We start from the raw sequence: 25,012 nt of genomic DNA, 5'->3' as shown, positions 1-25,012 counted from the left end.
ACTTCAGGTCACCAGTGCAGAATATAGAAATAATGTCAGAGAAAGACGAAGGGGCAGAAGGAGGAGATGAGGCCAAAGTGTCAGAGCCAGGATATTATCCAATAAGAAGGAGAAGGTCTCAGGAATAGGAAGGGAATCAGAGTAAGGGTCAAAGAACAGAAATAAAAGGCAGGAAAGGGCAGAAACAGAACTCAAGGAGCAGAGGTGGTGGTGGAGTTTCCACTCTTCCCCTATTAGTTGTAGTACAGTATTTGTTCACACTGAGTAAATGTGTCGCAGTTCCGCAGCGGAATCCCGCCTGCCTCAGTATCCCATAGTTTGTCTATTAGAGGACTTGCGCGCCTCCGCTCAGAGAGTTGCCACATTTACCCAGTGTGAACATACCCTAAAACCCACATAACAAATCAAAAGGAAATCAGGGCCGGTGATATCAGGAAATAACGTTTGATAAGTTCAGGATTTGGGGCCAACAACAAAGTAAATGATCACTTTGGGGACCAATGATAAACAGTAGAATCAGGAAGTCATATTGGTTGTACAACACTGACACCACTAGGTCACTAAATCAACAGCAATTAAATAAATTTCTACTAGACGATCCCCAGGTTACACAGGAGAGACCTAGGTTATACCAGCTGTACATATATATAATTATATAATATATAGGAGATACCCAGGTTATACCGGCTGTACATATATAATTATATAGAGGAGATACCCAGGTTATACCAGCTGTACATATATAATTATATCAGGAGATACCCAGGTTATACCAGCTGTACATATATAATTATACACAGGAGATACCCAGGTTATACCAGCTATACATATATAATTATATCAGGAGATACCCAGGTTATACCAGCTGTACATATATAATTATACACAGGAGATACCCAGGTTATACCAGCTATACATATATAATTATATCAGGAGATACCCAGGTTATACCAGCTGTACATATATAATTATACACAGGAGATCCCCAGGTTATACCAGCTGTACATATATAATTATATCAGGAGATACCCAGGTTATACCAGCTGTACATATATAATTATATACAGGAGATACCCAGGTTATACCAGCTGTACATATATAATTATATACAGGAGATACCCAGATTATACCAGCAGTGCATATATAATTACAGTATATACAGGAGATACCCAGATTATACCAGCTGTACATATATAATTATATAGAGGAGATACCCAGGTTATATCAGCTGTACATAGATAATTATATAGAGGAGATACCCAGGTTATACCAGCTGTACATAGATAATTCTATACAGGAAATCCCCAGGTTATACCAGCTGTACATATATAATTATATACAGGAGATACCCAGGTTATACCAGCTGTACATATATAATTATATACAGGAGATACCCAGGTTATACCAGCTGTACATATACTGTATAATTATATACAGGAGATACCCAGGTTATACCAGCTGTACGTATATCATTATATACCAGAGATACCCAGGTTATAGCAGCTGTACATATATAATTATACACAGGAGATACCCAGGTTATACCAGCTGTACATATATCATTATACACAGGAGATACCCAGGTTATACCAGCTGTAAATATATCATTATATACAGGAGATACCCAGGTTATACCAGCTGTACATATATAATTATATACAGGAGATACCCAGGTTATACCAGCTGTACATATATAATTATATACAGGAGATACCCAGGTTATAGCAGCTGTACATATATAATTATACACAGGAGATACCCAGGTTATACCAGCTGTACATATATCATTATACACAGGAAATACCCAGGTTATACCAGCTGTACATATATAATTATATACAGGAGATACCCAGGTTATACCAGCTGTACATATATAATTATACACAGGAGATACCCAGGTTATACCAGCATGCTTTATAGTTATTATTTATACCAGCTGTAGCTATGTAATTAATGTGACATACCTCAGCCTACCAGTAGATGGCAGCACACTTCATTGTTTTTTGGGTTTTCAATTTGTATTATAGAGAAGAGAACTGGAGCGATGAAGTTTTTCTGAGTAATTTTCCACCCTCCCCTTTACTTTATACTTCGGCCTTTATGTATAGGTTGTTATGTACACATAGTAATTCTGTGCTATTTTTGATGGCTTTATGCTTAATTTTATTTATTTATGATTTATTATGATTATTTTGTATTTTATGACTCCTAGCAATATTAGTCCTGTGCATCTGTAATACAATATATATCCCAATAAAATATCGATCAGAATAACCTGCAATGTTTATAACGATTGGGGCCGGTAACGCTCGGAGAGTCCTGCAGAACATTCATCCAGCTCTGACTATTTTACTGCTCCAGCTTCACCACTGTTCCACATGGAGACTAGAGCACCTATCAGATTACCATAGTCCCTGGTATGAGGTTTCTCCTATTCAGAAGTCCCTTTACCATCTGCTGGTCCTGTGATTTTGGCAGGTGTACAACCCCCTCTCCCCCCACCAACACCTACAGGATCGCTGCACTGAAGAGGAAGAAGAAGAGTAGCCCGCTATTACAGATCATTTTTAGTTAGAAATACTTTATTAATACTCACAAGATACTCGCAGTACTATCAATGTAACAGGCGTCACAACTGTTTTCGCCATGGCGGCTTCTTCAGGGGATTCTCCATATCTGTAAGCTTTGAGAATTCATTGAAACTTCCGATAACTTTAAACAAGAGAAGATATTTACTATCCATCCCCAAAATCTCATCTGCGTCACATCACCTGACTCCTGTACCGTTTGGTAGTCACATGACCTTGTCCGTGTTGCTCCCTCTAGTGGCTGTTCGGCAGAACTGATGAATGCTCCTGCTTATATTACTGTGGAGCATTGCACGGAACATTCATAGGTAGAAGTCCAGAGCAGGAGAGGTTTTCTATGGGGATTTGCTACTTCTGGACAGTTCCTGACATGGACAGAGGGGGCAGCAGAGAGCACTGTGTCAGAGTGGAAAGAATACACTACTTCCTGCAGGACATACAGTAGCTGATAAGTACTGGAAGTATGAAACTTTTTGCTTCTCACAGCTGAATGTGTGGTAAAAGAATGTAATCCCTCACACTACATGCACTATAATGGGGCAGTGAGTTAGTAATAGATATAAAGCAGCGTAAGCCGATCACCTCCCGGCTTCTGTGTGTACAGATATAAGAGGGTGATTTATGGCACCACCTCACAGTAATAGTCTCGTTGTTGCCCATAGCAACCAATCTCAGCTTAGCTTTCATTTCGCATATTGCTCTGGTATAATCAAAGCTCAGCTATGACTGGTTGCTATGACTATGAGTGGTTGCTATGACTATGAGTGGTTGCTATGACTATGAGTGGTTGTTATAGGGAAGGAGCGCCATGAATCTGAAAGGTGACTGGCTCGTGCAGCATCATGTCTACTGCTTATCTTATGTACAAACCAAGCACATCTATTTCCTCATAGATTGTAAGCTCTTGTGATCAGGCCCCTCACTCCTCTTGTGTCTCCTCTATCCTCATAGATTGTAAGCTCTTGTGATCAGGCCCCTCACTCCTCTTGTGTCTCCTCTATCCTCATAGATTGTAAGCTCTTGTGATCAGGCCCCTCACTCCTCTTGTGTCTCCTATTCCCTCATAGATTGTAAGCTCTTGTGATCAGGGTCCTCACTCCTCTTGTGTCTCCTATTCCCTCATAGATTGTAAGCTCTTGTGATCAGGGTCCTCACTCCTCTTGTGTCTCCTCTCTCCTCATAGACTGTAAGCTCTTGTGACCAGGGGCTTCATTCCTATTGTGTTTTCCTATTCCCTCATAGATTGTAAGCTCTTGTGATCAGGCCCCTCACTCCTCTTGTGTCTCCTATCTCCTCATAGATTGTAAGCTCTTGTGATCAGGATCCTCACTCCTCTTGTGTCTCCTCTATCCTCATAGATTGTAAGCTCTTGTGATCAGGATCCTCACTCCTCTTGTGTCTCCTCTATCCTCATAGATTGTAAGCTCTTGTGATCAGGATCCTCACTCCTCTTGTGTCTCCTATTCCTTCATAGATTGTAAGCTCTTGTGATCAGGATCCTCACTCCTCTTGTGTCTCCTATTCCTTCATAGATTGTAAGCTCTTGTGATCAGGGTCCTCACTCCTCTTGTGTCTCCTTATAGATTGTAAGCTCTTGTGATTAGGGTCCTCACTCCTCTTGTGTCTCATATTCCCTCATAGATTGTAAGCTCTTGTGACTAGGCCCCTCACTCCTCATGTCTCCTATTCCCTCATAGATTGTAAGCTCTTGTGATCAGGCCCCTCACTCCTCTTGTGTCTCCTCATAGATTGTAAGCTCTTGTGATCAGGCCCCTCACTCCTCTTGTGTCTCATATTCCCTCATAGATTGTAAGCTCTTGTGACTAGGCCCCTCACTCCTCATGTCTCCTATTCCCTCATAGATTGTAAGCTCTTGTGATCAGGCCCCTCACTCTTCTTGTGTCTCCTCATAGATTGTAAGCTCTTGTGATCAGGGTCCTCACTCCTCTTGTGTCTCCTATTCCTTCATAGATTGTAAGCTCTTGTGATCAGGATCCTCACTCCTCATGTCTCCTATTTCTTCATAGATTGTAAGCTCTTGTGATCAGGGTCCTCACTCCTCTGGTGTCCTCCCTATTCCCTCATAGATTGTAAGCTCTTGTGATCAGGCCCCTCACTCCTCTTGTGTCTCCTCATAGATTGTAAGCTCTTGTGATCAGGATCCTCACTCCTCTTGTGTCTCCTCTATCCTCATAGATTGTAAGCTCTTGTGATCAGGCCCCTCACTCCTCTTGTGTCTCATATTCCATCATAGATTGTAAGCTCTTGTGACTAGGCCCCTCACTCCTCATATCTCCTATTCCCTCATAGATTGTAAGCTCTTGTGATCAGGCCCCTCACTCTTCTTGTGTCTCCTCATAGATTGTAAGCTCTTGTGATCAGGGTCCTCACTCCTCTTTTGTCTCCTATTCCCTCATAGATTGTAAGCTCTTGTGATCAGGGCCCTCACTCCTCTTGTGTCTCCTCTATCCTCATAGATTGTAAGCTCTTGTGATCAGGCCCCTCACTCCTCTTGTGTCTCATATTCCCTCATAGATTGTAAGCTCTTGTGACTAGGCCCCTCACTCCTCATGTCTCCTATTCCCTCATAGATTGTAAGCTCTTGTGATCAGGCCCCTCACTCTTCTTGTGTCTCCTCATAGATTGTAAGCTCTTGTGATCAGGGTCCTCACTCCTCTTTTGTCTCCTATTCCCTCATAGATTGTAAGCTCTTGTGATCAGGATCCTCACTCCTCTTGTGTCTCCTATTCCCTCATAGATTGTAAGCTCTTGTGATCAGGGCCCTCACTCCTCTTGTGTCTCCTCTATCCTCATAGATTGTAAGCTCTTGTGATCGGGGCCCTCACTCCTCTTGTGTCTCCTATTCCCTCATAGACTGTCAGCTCTTGTGATCGGGGCCCTCACTCCTCTTGTGTCTCCTATTCCCTCATAGACTGTCAGCTCTTGTGATCAGTGTCCTCACTCCTCTTGTGTCTCCTATTCCCTCATAGATTGTGGGCTCTTGTGACCAGGGGCTTCATTCCTATTGTGTTTTCCTATTCCCTCATAGATTGTAAGCTCTTGTGATCAGGCCCCTCACTCCTCTTGTGTCTCCTCATAGATTCTAAGCTCTTGTGATCAGGGTCCTCACTCCTCTGGTGTCCTCCCTATTCCCTCATAGATTGTAAGCTCTTGTGATCAGGCCCCTCACTCCTCTTGTGTCTCCTCATAGATTGTAAGCTCTTGTGATCAGGGTCCTCACTCCTCTTGTGTCTCCTCTATCCTCATAGATTGTAAGCTCTTGTGACCAGGGTCCTCACTCCTCATGTCTCCTATTTCCTCATAGATTGTAAACTCTTGTGACCAGGGTCCTCACTCCTCTTGTGTCTCCTATTCCCTCATAGATTGTAAGCTCTTGTGACCAGGATCCTCACTTCTACTGTGTCTCCTGATAGATTGTAAGCTCTTGTGATCAGGGTCCTCACTCCTCTTGTGTCTCCTATTCCCTCATAGATTGTGAGCTCTTGTGACCAGGGGCTTCATTCCTATTGTGTTTTCCTATTCCCTCATAGAATGTAAGCTCTTGTGACCAGGGGCTTCATTCCTATTGTGTTTTCCTATTTCCTCATAGATTGTAAGCTCTTGTGATCAGGGTCCTCACTCCTCTTGTGTCTCCTCTCTCCTCATAGACTGTAAGCTCTTGTGACCAAGGGCTTCATTCCTATTGTGTTTTCCTATTTCCTCATAGATTGTAAGCTCTTGTGATCAGGGCCCTCACTCCTCTTGTGTCTCCTATTCCCTCATAGACTGTAAGCTCTTGTGAGTAGGGTCTTCATGTAGTGTCCTAGAGCGCAGTTTGTGGGGCTGGGCCTAGGATTGCAGCTGTCTAGTAATATGCTGTTTCTGCAATGTAATAATATGGTTTGTAGGTAAATTATGCTATGTATTCTCTGTACCAGTTATAGTGACTGGCATAGAATGGGCTACAATGTCTGACACACACACAGATTGTTGATGTAACAGCGACCCCTGCAGTTTTGTGATGGAACTGCTTTAGTAAGTGGTAGAACTTCCCAGAAGGTGGGTGGAGTATGCTAATAGGCTCCACATAAAACCTGCTGTGACAAGGCCTAGCCAGATGAGCTGAGTAGCTGCTGGAGAGAACTTCATATGAGCTGTTGAAAAGGGCATGGAGTACAAGCTGAGTAGCAAAAGGTGAGCCTGAGAGACCATGAGAGTATGTCAGGTGTGCGTTCTACACCTAGGAAAGGGTCTGCACTTCTACTGTTTGTGGGAATTCTCCATCCAGGAATATGAGCTAATAGGCTGGAGCACATTTAGTGGAAGCAGAGTTAAAGGGGCCATGCAGGTTTAATGAAACATTACTGATTTACTTTAGAAACAGCACGATTCCTGTCCTCAGTTTGGGAGTGAGTTTTGCAGCTCTGTTTCATTAAAGTAAATGAAGCTTTACTACAATACCACACACAACCTAGTGACAGGGTGGTGCTGTTTTTGCAAGAAAGTAGCCAGGCTTTTTCTAATCCTCAATAATCAATTTAACTTGGCCTCTGTAATATCTCTTTCTCAGTTCGAGGGGTAGGTTGTACAAGGACCCTTGGACATTTACAGGAGCTGCATGTAGTGATTTCGGTGTGGCCTTGAAACTTATTCAGATAATTCCCTTACTAACAGGGAGGGACAAAATCAAACCTCAGTTCACCTGCATGTCACGATCATCAAGGGCGTATCCACCATCCTACCACACAACAGTATCAGTTGGCCCTGGGGGAACTAAAGGTCCATCGACCACCACAGACATAGGTGTACCCCCCCAAAACCTCTATAGTAACCCCCAGAAGAGAGTGATTAAACAGAAGTGCCAGAGAGTAGTGTGCCCCTGCGGAAGCCCTATTGGCCACCAGGGACCATGATAAGTCAGTTAGGCGCAGTGGTGCACCATAAAGCCCATCCAATCGGCAGGTAACATCACCGCTCTCACTCTGCAGCTCATTAGCATCCCCTCATTCCAGGGCTGAGTGCTATACAGAAGCAGAGAGGCCTTCTTCTTTTGTGTCTCCTATTTCCTCATAGATTGTAAGCTTTTGTGAGGAGTGTTCTCATAATTAGACCAGTTAGAGAATCCATTAAGAACTAAATCTGAATCTGAGTCCCCATATACTTTCAATAACTGATAGTCAAGCAATTGTCTAGCCATTGCTCATCTCTGCTACCCGGCCCTCGTCCTCCCCATACACAGGAACATTCAGCACGTCTGAGCATTACTGTTTTCTCTATGGGGAGGGGAAGGTATAACTACCATAATACTGCATCCTATATACAAGAATATAACTACTATAATACTGCTCCTATATACAAGAATATAACTACTATTATACTGCTCCTCTATACAGGAATATAACTACTATAATACTGCCCCTATATACAGGTATATAACTACTATAATACTGCTCCTATATACAAGAATATAACTACTATAATACTGCCCCTATATACAGGAATATAATTATTATAATTCTACTCCTATATACAAGAATATAACTACTATAAGGCTGGGTTCACACTACGTATATTTCAGTCAGTATTGTGGTCCTCATATTGCAACCAAAACCAGGAGTGGATTAAAAACAAAGAAAGGATCTGTTCACATAATGTTGTAATTGAGTGGATGGCCGCCATTTAATGGCAAATATCTGCTGTTAAAACAACGGCTGTTATATTGAAATAATGGCCGTTATTTACTGTTATATGGCGGCCATCCACTCAATTTCACCATTGTGTGAACAGATCCTTTCTGTGTTTTTAATCCACTCCTGGTTTTGGTTGCAATATGAGGACCACAATACTGACTGAAATATACGTAGTGTGAACCCAGCCTTATACTGCTCCTATATACAGGAATATAACTACTATAATACTGCTCCTATATACAAGAATATAACTACTATAATACTGCTCCTATATACAAGAACATAACTACTATAATACAGCCTCTTATATACAGGGATATAACTACTATAATACTGCTCCCTATATACAAGAATATAACTGCTATAATACTGCTCTTATATACAAGAATATAACTACTATAATACTGCTCCTATATACAAGAATATAACTACTATAATACTGCTCCTATATACAGGGATATAACTACTATAATACTGCTCCTATATACAGGAATATAACTACTATAATACTGCTCCTATATACAAGAATATAACTACTATAATACTGCTCCTATATACAAGAATATAACTACTATAATACTGCCTCCTATCTGTGAGGACGTGTGTTTGTAGCTCTCCTGCATTGCTCTGATGCCTGGAGAAAGCCCAGGGCGGGGCCACCTTGGGTGGGGAAGCTCCCCAAGCGAGGCCCAGGCTCCAAGGCCTACACTGGGAGACAACTCCCAAGCTCTTTCTAAGGTGGATGAAAATCCCAAAGTTTCTAGTAATCAAAAGAACGTAAGCAGCACAAGTAAACTGAAAGATAACAAGATGGAAGTCAGTGAGAAAACAGCAGCAGCAGCAGCAGCAGGAAGTCCAAGGCCAAGCCAGCAAGGTGAGCACATGGTGAGACAAGCAGGAGAAGCAGCAGGTGCACAGCCCCCCACTCCTGCACCCAGACAGAAGAGGACATCTCTGGAGAGACAGACCCTGCAGGAGAACATCAGGCAGCAGGTGATGGTCTCCAGGATGGTGGGTCAAGGCAAGACCAGATCTGCAACAAAGCAGGAACCAGGCGACTGCAAACAGCCTAAGAGACCACAGAGACCTACACCAGAGGAGAAGGAGCCAGAGAGACCAGCAGCAGCAGAGAAGGAGCCAGAGAGACCACAGAGACCTACACCAGAGGAGAAGGAGCCAGAGAGACCAGCAGAGAAGGAGCCAGAGAGACCAGCAGCAGCAGAGAAGGAGCCAGAGAGAGCACCTGAGCTGCAGATGGCGGAGGAGATCCCAGGTCTGGTAAGGAGGATGGGGGAGCTAACCATAAGCAACTGCTGCAAATGCAGATTGACTGTATATACAACCTAAAAACTGTGCAACCAGAGAGTAACACCTTGTATGACACCAAACTGCACTCCCTGAGCATTGAGCTGGCTGAGGTGGTGAGGGAGATGGACTGTGTCCTGGAGAGGATGGGGCCTCTGGCTGAGACTTACCATAACCAGGAACGCTTTGCTGCCCAAGCTCAGACTGTATCATCCCAGTCCAGACCCTCAGACGCTGCGTCTATGTCCCAGCGAGGGCCCCGTGTCATCCTGCAGGCCCCAAGCTTTGTGTTCCAGAAGGAGAAAAAAGACCAGCAGGGACAACCACATGCACTACAAGTCCCAGCCAACACTGTACAACAGCAGGACATTGGAGAGTGTGGAGAGTCATCTGTGTGTGAGACTGTGGACAGTAATGTTAATCCTGGTGTACATAACCCTCAGGTAGCAGCACATGGACTACAAGTCCCAGGAGAAGCAACATCGGCACCACAAGTCCCAGCCAACACTGCACAGCAGCAGGACAGTGGACAATTATCTGGGTGTCAGACTGTGGACAGTAGTGGTGGTCATGGTGTACCTGAGGGGTAAGGGGTTGGAGGGGATACGCAGTCTGTGTGGGAGATGGAACCATCTGATGATGCCATGGTTGATGGGGTGGAGGAGGTTAAAAATAATGTTGCATGTGATTTCCCCCTATTAAGCCCCCCACATGTTAAGGCTGCCCCCTCTAGTACAGATCCTCACCCTAAAGCCCCTGAGAGTGCCCCCCATCAGGAACCTCCCAGAAACACCTGGAGTCGGGGTGCTGCATCATTCACCCCCAGTGCCCATTATACCGGCCAGGCGTTTAAGAGGAGGAACGTGGTGAGGTTCAAGCATAAGGGCAACAAGGAAGACCTCCCTGCCAGGAGACTAGTCATCTGGGAGCTCCTGTGCCACCAGATGGGGTTTACACCAGCCGACATCCTGGCCGTAATAAACCTACCAGACAGACAGGGCTATGACGTTAGCTTTAAGCTCATGTCCAGTCTGGATCGGTTTTGGGCGCAGTTTCCCAGGTTTAGGGACACAGAGGGCTGGAGTAATTTCATCCTCATTCCCATTTCTAAGCCCGATACAGCCACGGTAAATATCATCTTCTGGAATTAGTCTGTTCCCCCCCAGGATATAGTGGTATGGCTCAGGCGACACTGTGACCTCATGTCTGACCTCACCAAAGCCCGTGATGATGATGGTATCTGGACTGGAGGGTGGCGGGCACTGGTGAAACTGCGCCAGCACAATAACATTACGCTGCATTTCCCCAATTCTTTCTTTATTGGGAGAGAGAAGGGGGTCTGTTTCTACCCCGGTCAGCCAAGGAAATGCTTTAAGTGCGGTTAACTTGGTCATGTGGCGAGTGTGTGCACGGTGCTGAGGTGCAACCTGTGTGGGGAGGTCGGCCATGTCAGTTCCATCTGTAAGAACATCCGCTGTAACCTATGTGGTAGGATTGGCCACCCGCACAGGAAATGCCCAGATGCCTGGCACAACATATGTGGAGACCTCCCTGACCAGGACTTGCTGGCAGCGACAGACGTCTTAGAGGAGGAGGCTCTAATATCAGGGACAGTACTGACCAGACAGGAGGTCCAGCAGGGGTCAGACAATGTTACACCAGGTCCATCATCAGAGGGGGTGCAAGCACACACACAGGGGGTACAGAGACGCACAGAGGGGGTACAAGCACCCATAGAGGCCACCTCAGACCAACAGCAGTCACAGACAGCCTCCTCTATGTCACCATCTGTATCTGAGGAAATTGAGTGCAATAAGAGGAAGAAAAAAGACCCATCCACCCGAAAACCTGAGGAGAGTCCCAGCGCTGGCCAGAGGGCCAAGAAACCAGTCACTACCATTGATGGAATCATGGTCTTATCTAATAGATATGATTTCCTCTCGGAATCAGATGGTGACTATGAGAAAGAGCTAGGAAGGATTGATAAAGAGAGTGAAGAGGACACAGGGCTCCCCCGCACAAAAAAGAAAACACCTACTGTAGACACTCCGACACAGTCAGATATGGAGACTGGGGGTAGAGACAGCGACTCTGACATGTGATGATGGCAGTCACTAATATGGTATTCTTCTATTGTCTTCTCATGGCTGGGTTCTCATTAAACATTGTCTCCAGTAATGCCAACAGTATAAAAGTAAGAAAAACGAGACATGCAGTATACGACCATCTCAGACACCTTAATGTTGATGTCATCTTCTTACAAGACACACGTCTGACGTCATCTGGACTGTTGTCTGAGGCCCAGAGAGATTGGACATCTGGTCCGTCCTTTTGGTCGCTGGCTGTAGAGCCTTATGCGGGAGTAGCCATACTGTTTAACACCACTGACGTGACTGTGCATAGGATGACAGAGGTTGTTATGGGGAGGTGTCTGGTCCTTGAGGTCACTGTCCACGGCAGACGGCTCAGATTTATTAACATCTATGGCCCACAGACAGTGACTGAAAGGATCCATGTGTTTAATGAGGTGAAGCCATACCTCTTTACCTCTATTCCCGTTGTACTAGCTGGAGACTTTAACGTTGCCCGGTCATCAGGTGACAGGTCCTCCGGCAGAGCTGTGGCCAGGGGCTCTACAGTCCTTAATAATATCATTTTGCAGGCTGGTCTGAGTGATGTGTTTACACAGGGTGGAAGGAGGCCGAAATTCACATACTGCTGTGGTGATAGGAGGAGTAGAATAGATCTGGCGTTTGTGAATCCCACAGAAACTATTAGTGGGATAAATGAGAAAGCCGTCCCATACTCCGATCACCTGGCCTTGTGTTTCTGTCTGGGAGTTGCCAAACGTCCAGATCTTGGTAGGGGGTTATGGAAACTTAATTCCAGCCTCCTGGATGACGTTTATGTCCAGCGTTGTGTTTACTCCCTCCTTCAGAACCAACTTGAGAGAGTGGATTTTTATGACAGTATGGCTGACTGGTGGGAGGATGTCAAGGAGGAGATCCGCTCCCTCTTGAAGAAAGGGAAGAGTAAGTATGGCCAGTATCTAAGACTGCGTAAAGAATTGGAGTCACTCTATTCGGTGGGTGGGGATGACCAACAAAGGATTGACCGGCTGAAATCTGAGATGAGCCAGTATCAGTACAGTAGGTATACCTCCCTGGTGGTTGAACGGGATTATGGGTCCTTAGGGTCTCCTGATCCCTTCGAGAGTTGACGGGAGCGGGTGGCAAAGAAATTAATCTCGGGTCTCACTGACTCCCAGGGTGTTTTGCAAGAATCACGGGAGGGTATCCTGGGGGTCATGAAATCTTACTATACTGACTTGTTTCAGATGAAGGCTTTGGATAAGGAAAAAGTGACCCAATTCTTGGAGGCAACTCCAGTGCCTGATACTAATAATTTGGACTTTTCTCCTTTGACAGCAGAGTTAACGGTGGAGGAGGTCAAAGAGGCCATTGATAAGTTACATCTGAAGAAGGCACCAGGTTCAGATGGTATCACAGCAGAATTCTATAAGAAATTCAGAGACCTCTTGGCTCCAATCCCCGTGGATGTATACAGAAATTGTCTAGAAAATCACCTGATGCCTCCATCCATGAGGGTCTCATCGTTGATTCTGCTGTCTAAAGGTAAAGACCCTAGCGACATCAAGAACTGGAGGCCAATTGCCCTCTTGAATGTCGACAGGAAGATTCTGGCAAAAATTCTGTTTTCTAGATTAGTTTGTTTGTCCCCGGAACTGTTGGCAGGCTGTCAGTATGGCACAGTACAAGGGCGGAACATCTCTGGAGCGGTGCTCTCTATCCGGGAGATGTTTGAGAGATGTAAAGCTCTGAGGTGTGGGAGATATGTTGTAGGTCTTGACCAGGCTAAAGCCTTTGACAGAGTAGATCATGTTTATCTATGGGCCACTTTGACAAAGTACGGTATTCCGGGACAATTCATAGATTGGCTGAGAACTTTGTATTGTGAGGCTGAGAGCTTTCCTCTGATCAATGGTTGGCAGGGTGGCACGTTCAGGGTAGAGGCAGGGGTGCGACAAGGTTGCCCACTGAGTCCACTGCTGTATGTGTTTGCTATCGATCCGTTCCTGAGATCACTGCAGCGGTGTGGTTTTCAGGGGGTACCATTCCCCCATTGCTTGCCCCTGGATGTTGTTGCCTACGCGGATGATGTGACTGTAGTGATATCTGAGCCTCGTGAGGTGGAGATGTTGTCTGCAGCCATCAGAAGCTACTCGGAGGCCTCAGGGTCTCTGGTCAACTTTGAGAAGAGTCAAGCTTTCTGGACATTGAATAAAGACCCAGATTATGATCTGCCGCAGTTTGCCAAGGCCTCCACCCATATTAAGATCCTTGGGGTTAAATTTGGGAGGGATGACAATGCCAGGCTAAATTGGGAAGTGAAGTTGGATGCCGGAAATATAAAGGTTCAGCGATGGAAGAACTGGAGGCTGACCTATAGAGAGCGGATCTCAATGTTGAAGACTTACCTGGTCCCCGTCTTCTTGTACGTCTCTGTCGTCTTTCCTTTGCCAGAAACTTTCTCGGCTAGGCTCTTTAGCCTGTTCTTCCAGCTCTTATGGGGGAACAGGTTGAACCCAGTAAAAAGAGGGATAACTTACCTGCAGAGGAGAGAGGGTGGGCTAGATATGTTAAATCCAAGGGTGTTCTTTGACTCCATGTTTCTTAAAGTCAATTTTGGTTGCCTGGTCTCAAACAACAGTCCTCTGTGGGTGAATAGTGTCAGGGATTGGATATTGCCTTTTGCAGAACCTTGGATGCGAGGCGGCAGTCTCAAGAGGGGGAGATTGACTCCTGGACACCTTCCCCAGTATCTGGAGTATGGTATACGATGTCTGAAGAAATGGGGTATTGATAAGTGTTTCATTGAGAGTAAAACCAGGAAAGATCTATACTCCAGAGTGTGTAGGACGTTCTACAGTGTACAGCCTGTACTTAGAGACTGTCCAACTACCATCTTGCAGGACAGTCTGCGGCTTCTCAATGGTCCGCGGCTCCCCCCTAAGTTCTGGAATATTGCTTGGTTATGTTTACAGGGGAAGCTTTTTGTCAGGGGAAATCTAAATTTCCTCAGTGTGTCAGATCCCATGTGTCCCTTGGGTTGTCAGCAGGAGGAGACTATGGATCACTTTATCTCAGAGTGTTGGGGTGGACGGAAAATCTGGTGTGACATATCCACCAAGCTACAGATCCCCACATTACAGTCCCTGAAATACCCAGAAATCATCTATGGGGTCACATCTAATGGGTATAATATCAACTGTGGGACCCTGTATCTGATCATCTCGGTGATTAAGTACTATCACTGGCACACAAGAACAAGAGTCTCCATACATAGTGAGCCATTCAATCACAGCAAAGCCATATCCCTCATTATGTCAGAGCTCAGGTGGATCCAGGCACTAGAGGTCAGGAAAAAAGGGGAGAACATCAAATTATGGAGGAACGTCCATCTGGACTAATGTATTGTATTGTATTGTATTGTATATTGTCACGGAGGCTATTACTTACTTCTTTTTCTTTTCCCCTTTAGTTAAAATGCACTTAAGGAACAATTAGTATAATTTCATTTTCCTTTGTACAAGTATAAGTTATACTGTATGATCATTTATTTATTTATTCTGATGGAAAAGTATTTCTGTATTTGTTTTTATATCAATAAAAATTGCCTCCTATATACAAGAATATAACTACTATAATACTGCTCCTATATACAAGAATATAACTACTATAATACTGCTCCTATATACAAGAATATAACTACTATAATACTGCTCCTATATACAAGAATATAACTACTATAATACTGCTCCTATATACAAGAATATAACTACCATAATATTGTTCCTATATAAAAGAATATACTACTATAATACTGCTCCTCATATACAAGAATATAACTACTATAATACTGCTCCTCATATACAAGAATATAACTACTATAATACTGCTCCTATATACAGGAATATAACTACTATAATACTGCTCCTATATACAGGAATATAACTACTATAATACTGCTCCTATATACAAGAATATAACTACTATAATACTGCTCCTATATACAAGAATATAACTACTATAATACTGCTCCTATCTACAGGAATATAACTACTATAATACTGCCCCTATATACAAGAATATAACTACTATAATATTGTTCCTATATAAAAGAATATACTACTATAATACTGCTCCTCATATACAAAAATATAACTACTATAATACTGCCCCCTATAGTTTCCATCCCCTCTAGTTGCAGTAGCAATTTTCCCCAAAACTTCTGTGTGATTTCAGCATATATTTATTTCTTGTAGATATGTTGTTTAGGACCCTGTGTGTGACTTTGATATCACCTGTGGTGGAGATCCTGCTATTTTTTATTATTGGTTGTTGATGAAAATTGATCCCAAATTTTTTTTACAGCCTGTAACTTACCTGGAAATGATTCCGACCCCCAATATGGGCTGCCTGTGGATGCTTCTACATCAGGACCTACGTGTCTTCTTCCTGTATACTCATCCAAGTAGGCGTGGATGGTAAAGCAAATGGCAATAGAAAAAAGACATGGAGATAGTAGAAGGACGAGTAGAATCTGTACATAGCGCTTTACCTCTAGTGACCAAGTGATCAGAAGACTCATAACATTCTTGGTCAAACTCAACGCTTAACCACAAAGAATCCCGGTAAGTTTGGCAGCATTCGTTCAAACTTCAACATTAGGCATTTGACTCCCGGGATCTGTACAAGTTGGATGCCACCCTATAGAGTCCTAGAGAACATGGAGAGAGCCATAGGCTGCCTCCAACTTCTCTAGACTCCAGAAGTCAAATACTGAGCATTCGGGTTTGGTTGATTTCGAATTAATTATTTTTAACGTTTTATTTATTTATTTATTTTAGATTTTTGGTCAACTATTTTAGGTACCTGTCAGTCAAATAAGCTTACCTGCCTGACTATTAAAATACTGCCCCCTATTTACAGGGATATAATCACTATAGGGCTATGTTTACACGCAGTAACAGAAAATCAATGCAACATGTCCATGTGAACATAGCCATATACTGTACGTGCTGATCCATATGACACTTCCCTATTGTAAATGAGTGTTTACCCCACATATATACCTGTATATAATGCATTCGGAAAGTCCTCAGACCTTGTATACTATATTGAGGCCTTGTGCTAGAGTCATGTTTCCCACTATTCATTTTCATTCATTACCTTATAATCAGAAGGAGAGAACCGAGGTGTAAAGTGAAACTGGCTCAGTTGCCCAATCAGATTCCACCTTTCATTTCCCAAAGAGTCTGTGAGGAATGAAAGGAGGAATCTGATTGGTTGCTAGGGGCAACTGAGCCAGTTTCACTTTACAGCATGTTTGATAAATCTCCCCCAGAGTGTTAGAAATTTTAACAATTTTATTAAACAAGGAAAAACTAAAGTTCCTCTTGGCCATAAATATTCTGAGCCTTTCCTATGTCACATGACATTCAGCTCTTGCTCCTCCCATTTCTCTTGATCATCTCTGAGATGTTTCTGCGTCTCCAGAAGGTCAGCCATCACTGCAGCCTCCACCAATGTGGGATTTATGGCAGAGCAGCCCGGAAGAAGCCGATCCTCACTAATTGCATTGGGGGTTTGTTATAAAGCATCTAGAAACAAGATTCTCTGCTCTGGAGAAACTAAGATTGAACTTTTTGGCCTCTATTCTATGTGTTACATCTGGAAGAAACCAGGCACTGCCCATACCCTGCCCCATACCATCCCTACAGTAAGGAGGAGACCAGGCACTGCCATCACCTGCCCCATACCATCCCTACAGTGAGGAGGAGACCGGGCACTGCCCATCACCTGCCCCATACCATCCCTACAGTGAGGAGGAGACGGGCACTGCCCATCACCTGCCCCATACCATCCCTACAGTGAGGAGACAGGACACTGCCCATCACCTGCCCCCATACCATCCCTACAGTGAGGAGGAGACCAGACACTGCCCATCACCTGCCCCATACCATCCCTACAGTGAGGAGACCGGGCACTGCCCATCACCTGCCCCATACCATCCCTACAGTGAGGAGACAGGACACTGCCCATCACCTGCCCCATACCATCCCTACAGTGAGGAGGAGACCAGGCACTGCCCATTACCTGCCCCCATACCATCCCTACAGTGAGGAGGAGACCACTGCCCATCACCTGCCCCATACCACCATACCATCCCTACAGTGAGGAGACCGGGCACTGCCCATCACCTGCCCCATACCATCCCTACAGTGAGGACACCACTGCCCATCACCTGCCCCCATACCATCCCTACAGAGAGGAGGAGACCACTGCCCACCACCTGCCCCATACCATCCCTACAGTGAGGAGGAGACCGGGCACTGCCATGACCTGCCCCCATACCATCCCTACAGTGAGGAGACAGGACACTGCCCATCACCTGCCCCATACCATCCATACAGTGAGGAGGAGACCGGGCACTGCCATGACCTGCCCCCATACCATCCCTACAGTGAGGAGACAGGACACTGCCCATCACCTGCCCCATACCATCCATACAGTGAGGAGGAGACCGGGCACTGCCATGACCTGCCCCCATACCATCCCTACAGTGAGGAGACAGGACACTGCCCATCACCTGCCCCATACCATCCCTACAGTGAGGAGGAGACCGGGCACTGCCCATCACCTGCCCCCATACCATCCCTACAGTGAGGAAACAGGACACTGCCCATCACCTGCCACATACCATCCCTACAGTGAGGAGGAGACCACTGCCCATACCCTGCCCCATACCATCCCTACAGTGAGAAGGAGACCGGGCACTGCCCATCACCTGCCCCATACCATCCCTACAGTGAGGAGGAGACCATTGCCCACCACCTGCCCCATACCATCCCTACAGTGAGGAGGAGACCAGGCACATCACCTGCCCCATACCATCCCTACAGTGAGAAGACTGTGCACATCACCTGCCCCCATACCATCCCTACAGTGAGGAGGAGATCGGGCACATCACCTGCCCCATACCATCCCTACAGTGAGGAGGAGACCGGGCACTGCCCATCACCTGCCCCATACCATCCCTACGGTGAGGAGGAGACCAAGCACTGCCATCACCTGCCCCATACCATCCCTACAGTGAGGAGGAGACCGGGCACTGCCATCACCTGCCCCATACCATCCCTACAGTAAGCAGTAGACCACTGCCCATCACCTGCCCCATACCATCCCTACAGTGAGGAGGAGACCGGGCACTGCCCATCACCTGTCCCATACCATCCCTACAGTAAGGAGGAGACCACTGCCCACCGCCTGCCCCCATACCATCCCTACAGTGAGGATGAGACCGGGCACTGCCCATCACCTGCCCCATACCATCCCTACAGTGAGGAGGAGACCAGGCACTGCCCATCACCTGCCCCCATACCAGCCCTACAGTGAGGAGGAGACCAGGCACTGCCCATCACCTGCCCCATACCATCCCTACAGTAAGGAGGAGACCGGGCACTGCCCATCACCTGCCCCATACCATCCCTACAGTGAGGATGAGACCGGGCACTGCCCATCACCTGCCCCATACCATCCCTACAGTGAGGAGGAGACCACTGCCCATCACCTGCCCCCATACCATCCCTACAGTGAGGAGGAGACCAGGCACTGCCCATCACCTGCCCCATACCATCCCTACAGTGAGGAGGAGACCAGTGCCCACCACCTGCCCCATACCATCCCTACAGTGAGGTGGAGACCGGGCACTGCCCATCACCTGCCCCATACCATCCCTACAGTGAGGAGGAGACCGGGCACTGCCATCACCTGCCCCATACCATCCCTACAGTGAGGAGGAGACCGGACACTGCCCATCACCTGCCCCATACCATCCCTACAGTGAGGAGGAGACCACTGCCCATCACCTGCCCCCATACCATCCCTACAGTGAGGAGGAGACCAGGCACTGCCCATCACCTGCCCCATACCATCCCTACAGTGAGGAGGAGACCATTGCCCACCACCTGCCCCATACCATCCCTACAGTGAGGTGGAGACCGGGCACTGCCCATCACCTGCCCCATACCATCCCTACAGTGAGGAGGAGACCGGGCACTGCCATCACCTGCCCCATACCATCCCTACAGTGAGGAGGAGACCGGACACTGCCCATTACCTGCCCCATACCATCCCTACGGTGAGGAGGAGACCAGGCACTGCCCATCACCTGCCCCATACCATCCCTACGGTGAGGAGGAGACCAGGCACTGCCCATTACCTGCCCCATACCATCCCTACGGTGAGGAGGAGACCAGGCACTGCCCATCACCTGCCCTGTACCATCCCTACAGTGAGGAGGAGACCAGGAACTGCCCATCACCTGCCCCCATACCATCCCTACAGTGAGGAGACCGGGCACTGCCCATCACCTGCCCCATACCATCCCTACAGTGAGGACACCACTGCCCATCACCCGCCCCCATACCATCCCTACAGTGAGGACACCACTGCCCATCACCCGCCCCCATACCATCCCTACAGTGAGGACACCACTGCCCATCACCCGCCCCCATACCATCCCTATAGTGAGGAGGAGACCACTGCCCATCACCTGCCCCATACCATTCCTACAGTGAGGAGACCGGGCACTGCCCATCACCTGCCCCCATACCATCCCTACAGTGAGGAGGAGACCACTGCCCATCACCTGCCCCATACCATCCCTACAGTGAGGAGGAGACCAGGCACTGCCCATCACCTGCCCCATACCATCCCTACAGGGAGGAGGAGACCACTGCCCATCACCTGCCCCATACCATCCCTACAGTGAGGAGACCGGGCACTGCCCATCACCTGCCCCATACCATCCCTACAGTGAGGAGGAGACCAGGCCCTGCCCATCACCTGCCCCCATACCATCCCTACAGTGAGGAGACCACTGACCATCACCTGCCCCATACCATCCCTACAGTGAGGAGACCGGGCACTGCCCATCACCTGCCCCATACCATCCCTACAGTGAGGAGACCGGGCACTGCCCATCACCTGCCCCATACCATCCCTACAGTGAGGAGGAGACCAGGCCCTGCCCATCACCTGCCCCATACCATCCCTACAGTGAGGAGACCACTGCCCATCACCTGCCCCATACCATCCCTACAGTGAGGAGACCGGGCACTGCCCATCACCTGCCCCATACCATCCCTACAGTGAGGAGACCACTGACCATCACCTGCTCCATACCATCCCTACAGTGAGGAGGAGACTGGGCCCATCACCTGCCCCATACCATCCCTACAGTGAGGAGGAGACCAAGCACTGCCATCACCTGCCCCATACCATCCCTACAGTGAGGAGGAGACCAAGCACTGCCATCACCTGCCCCATACCATCCCTACAGTGAGGAGGAGACCAAGCACTGCCATCACCTGCCCCATACCATCCCTACAGTGAGGAGGGATAACTCTGTGAATGACCCAGACAGAACCCAGACCTGGTGACCCGGTATAAACTTTGTGGACTGACAGCCAAGAAGACTGGTGGTCAGAATCACTGCCAAAGGGGCTTCACCTAATGTTATGTATAAATACTGATGGGAGATTGACGTTTTCCCTAAAGATTGCAGAAGACTTTCCGAATGCATTGTACACAGCGCCCCCTACAGATAGATATACATACCTGAGTAGACTGGTGGCCATGACTTCATACAGCGGCTCTTGTTTGGTGGTCACATGACTGTGTCCAGGATGATATCTAGTACCTGTGTTATAAAGTGAGTTATCAGACCTCGGTGGGGTTTGCAGGAAGCTGTTTATGTGGTTCAGTAAGTGCATACACAGGAGATGGAAATACTATATGGAGCCGGGGTCTGGTGGTCACATTACTGCAGAACAAGGGGTAAGATATTACAGCGGTTTACAGACATGGGGGGGGGGGGGGGGGGGGTCGCTGATGTATAGACACAAATCATTTTGCCAATTACATCTAGAATATCACATTTAGGAATGTGAAAGAGAAATTACCACAGACTTCATCCTAACTGCAAAAATATACAATCAAGGGTTAGTACATAGATGGTTTCATTATATAGATGGTCTCATTATATAACATGGGATAATAACCTCTCTGATGATGAAAGGGATACCTGGTTGATGCTTCTTCCAAAAGTTATTGCAATTTCCTTTTCTGATTTTTTTTTAAATTACTTGTAGTACCACATTTCACCACTTTATAATTTGCAACTAATTTCCATAAGCACCAATGCAACAGCGCCACCCTTTTGCAGCTAGCTTAAGGGGCCCCTGTTGGTAGTCTTTGTATGTCAAATTGCCACTATCGGACACATTAAAAGAGTGCTGGCTTAACAAGGCAATCCATTTATAGAGATATTATAGGAATTTTAAGCACCGTAGTACAGTTTTTGGCATCCTTAGGTCCTCTTAAAGCTCGTCTCCATCTGAAATGAATAGACTAGGGGAAAAAATAACCAAAACAGTCTCTAAAACAATTTAAGTAGAGTTGTCCTATAAATAATGTACTTTGAACAACATTGTAAAATCATTAATTGATTTTAGTTCTAGGGGCGGAGCCATGACAACCTCTCCCATACGTCGATTTGCTATAGTCTAGGGGCTGTGGTACTTGTGAATACGAAAATTAAAAAAAAAGTGCTCAAGTAAACTAATTATGGCTAACTGCATTTAAAAGAGCTGGGATGTTTTGAGGAGTAGATGGAGTTCCCCTTTAAATTTATAAAATATTAAATGAATTTATATCAATAGCAATTCTTTGGTGGGATTCCCCAATTGTGCTTACATATTATTAGGACCTTTATTATGCAATTTTTTTTTTCTGTTCTATTCCATTGAGTTTGAAAATATTGTTATTTTATGGTGGAATCCCCCTTTAAAGTGATGGTTTTATATAGACAGTAGGCTCCCCATGAGCCTTACTGCCACAAGTGCGTAGTCTGAGGCACAAATATGTAAATGAGGTGAATAAGTGGGCAGGTCTCTGAGGAGGTTATAGGAGGGTCTAATAGGCTATGCACTGGCTAGGTTTTAGCTAAAACTGGGAATGTTGAGGGAGGGGATAGAAGCGGGATTTTCCTGTGAACAGTAGCCTTTCCATCCTGTTGGAAGACTGGAAGACACAGCAGCCTGGCTCTTAACGTAACAAATAACAGAGAGCAATAGCTGCATTAGGATTCATAGCAAATATTAGTAGCATGTCAAGTAAATCCATATTATTGTACAAAGCAACACAATATTCAAGCGTACATCAAGTTTTGTAATGGGTAGCTGCAGGGGGGAGGAAGGGAACTTACTACTAATCTACTAAGTCATATTAGGGAAGAAGGAACACCAGTGATTCATACAGTGTGGGTTGCACTGTAGTGACATCTAGTGGTAACTATATGTAGCTGCCAGGGAATATTCACATTAATGCTAAGATTGGCTTGTTTAGACAGCATAGGGTGGCCCCCTTCTTAGAGGGGAGCCTCATGAAACAAACTGTCCTCTCCTAAAGCAAAAGCAAAACTATCAACTAAAATCACTGGGCACCTATTGGCTTAAGTGGGTGCCATATAATGCTTGGCTTTCCCTGCAGCAAACAAGCACTTAGGAGATAGTAGCTGATTCTGGTCCCAAGAAGGTAACTCCTTCTGATCATGTGATCTTCCAGGGACCCCCAAACTGAAAAAACGAGGGGTGGTCCTAGCCTATAGTGAAGGTGGTAGTTGGATATTATGTGCTCTTCTCACAGTACAAGGCTGGTGTTATCATTGAGAGTCTATAGAACGCCACATGTGGCCACTGCATGTTAATTCAGCATAAAATCTATAAATATATTATACTAATATTATCTATTAATATAATATACACCTGCCGACGTCCTATTACAGGGATCGGAATGCCGTCTTCCCTATATCTACTACTACAAAGCTCAGACTTGTCGGCAGGTATGTTATAATGCATCTTTTTCAGCCCGTACTACTATACTAATATATAGGAAGCCATTTTGGTCCACAAAATGGCAGCTACCGGTTTGTGAAGTTATCAGGTCCACTTTAACGTCGGCATGTGCAGTGCAAATTATTGCATAAGTCTACATATCTCTCATAAAACAGATAAATATCATATCTAAACAGCTACGGTTACACTATAGAAACCGTGTATGTGTATGTATATATACACAGTGCATGGCATCAGCCTATACCCTCCATCTGAAAAAAGTGCAATAAATATAGAAATATTTTATCACACGCACTCAGAAATCTCAGTGCAGAGTATAAAATCCCAAAGCCTCCCCCTTATTATACCTTACACTCCCTCTAGCCCCCTGTATAAATATATATTGTGTATATATCATTAAATATATATATACACACACGTACACTCATACGTATAGTGCAATGTTAGCAGAACAGTACGAAAAGGAAAGGTCTCTTTCCATATACATATACACACATATATATATACGGTGGGGACAAACTGTCCAAGCTCCAATCAACATATAGCCACGCCCACTTGCTTTTTAAGCCTCACCCACGAGGAGCCGGTTATAACAATATATAATGATATTCAGCGTCCTATCATCCTATGGCTCCTTATACTCTACACACAACTATATATAGCTTTATATACAGATTGTCGAGTAAAATATAGGGGATATAGGATTTAGTTTTCATGTACATAGCAATGGGCAAGATAGGGGCTAGGTTCAACGTATATCTGATGGGTGGGCTCAGCTATAGGAAGTGGCTATTATAATGCGGATTGGGTTTGTACCCGCCCTTATTTTAAATAAGGGGGGGGATTTTTTTTTAGGGGCCTCTAAGTCCCTCTATATATCGGCCTCTAGAAGATATTGCTCTGTGTAACCTTTTTCCAGCTGAAAACCAAGCACGGAGGTGCAAAAATCAGCCATGGGCCTCCACATACTTGGGGGCAAGAATAGCTGACATTTTACATCTCCTGGCAGCAGGGGCACATGAGCATTTAGGTGAGATACTAATTGCTCTTGTGCCCCTCGCAAAGCAGAACCAAAGACATCAATGTTGAGGTAGAAGCAGAGCGGCCCTGCCGGGACAGGGAATGGTGCGGTGCAGAGAGAAGCCACCCGAGGTCGATTGCTATCATCCGTCATCCAGCGGAGGGACTTGCGACGTAACAGGTCATGGTTCCCAGGTAGGGCCTGGAATGGCTGCCAGTCCTGGATGACAGTCTGGTTGGGCAGTAGGTCTTTCAGCAGTCCACCACGCTCCAGAAAAACTCCATGGACCTCATCGGGAGACAGGAGAATAGGTGGAGATGGACGAGATGGCCCAGCGGGCATTGGTATAGAAGATAAACGAGAGGAAAACTCGGGTGCATTGAAACGGACAAGCAGTATGCCCTGT

General features: G+C 46.0%; 1 protein-coding gene across 3 annotated transcripts in view; it reads right to left on the bottom strand.

Annotated features, from left to right (window-relative positions):
- Positions 1-21,591: 21,591 nt before the first annotated feature.
- NAT16 (N-acetyltransferase 16 (putative)) overlaps positions 21,592-25,012 on the bottom strand; it is a 56,884-nt gene continuing 53,463 nt past the window's right edge. For all 3 annotated transcript variants that reach the window (XM_069981903.1, XM_069981941.1, XM_069981949.1), the window contains exon 4: positions 21,592-25,008. In XM_069981903.1, the coding sequence (XP_069838004.1) occupies positions 24,457-25,008 (552 nt within the window). In that variant the 3' untranslated portion in view covers positions 21,592-24,456. The remainder of the gene's footprint in view (positions 25,009-25,012) is intronic.

Source organism: Dendropsophus ebraccatus, chromosome 1 (genome assembly GCF_027789765.1).
Source record: "Dendropsophus ebraccatus isolate aDenEbr1 chromosome 1, aDenEbr1.pat, whole genome shotgun sequence".
Lineage (NCBI taxonomy): Eukaryota > Metazoa > Chordata > Amphibia > Anura > Hylidae > Dendropsophus > Dendropsophus ebraccatus.
This window is presented reverse-complemented; position numbering and strand designations above follow the sequence as displayed.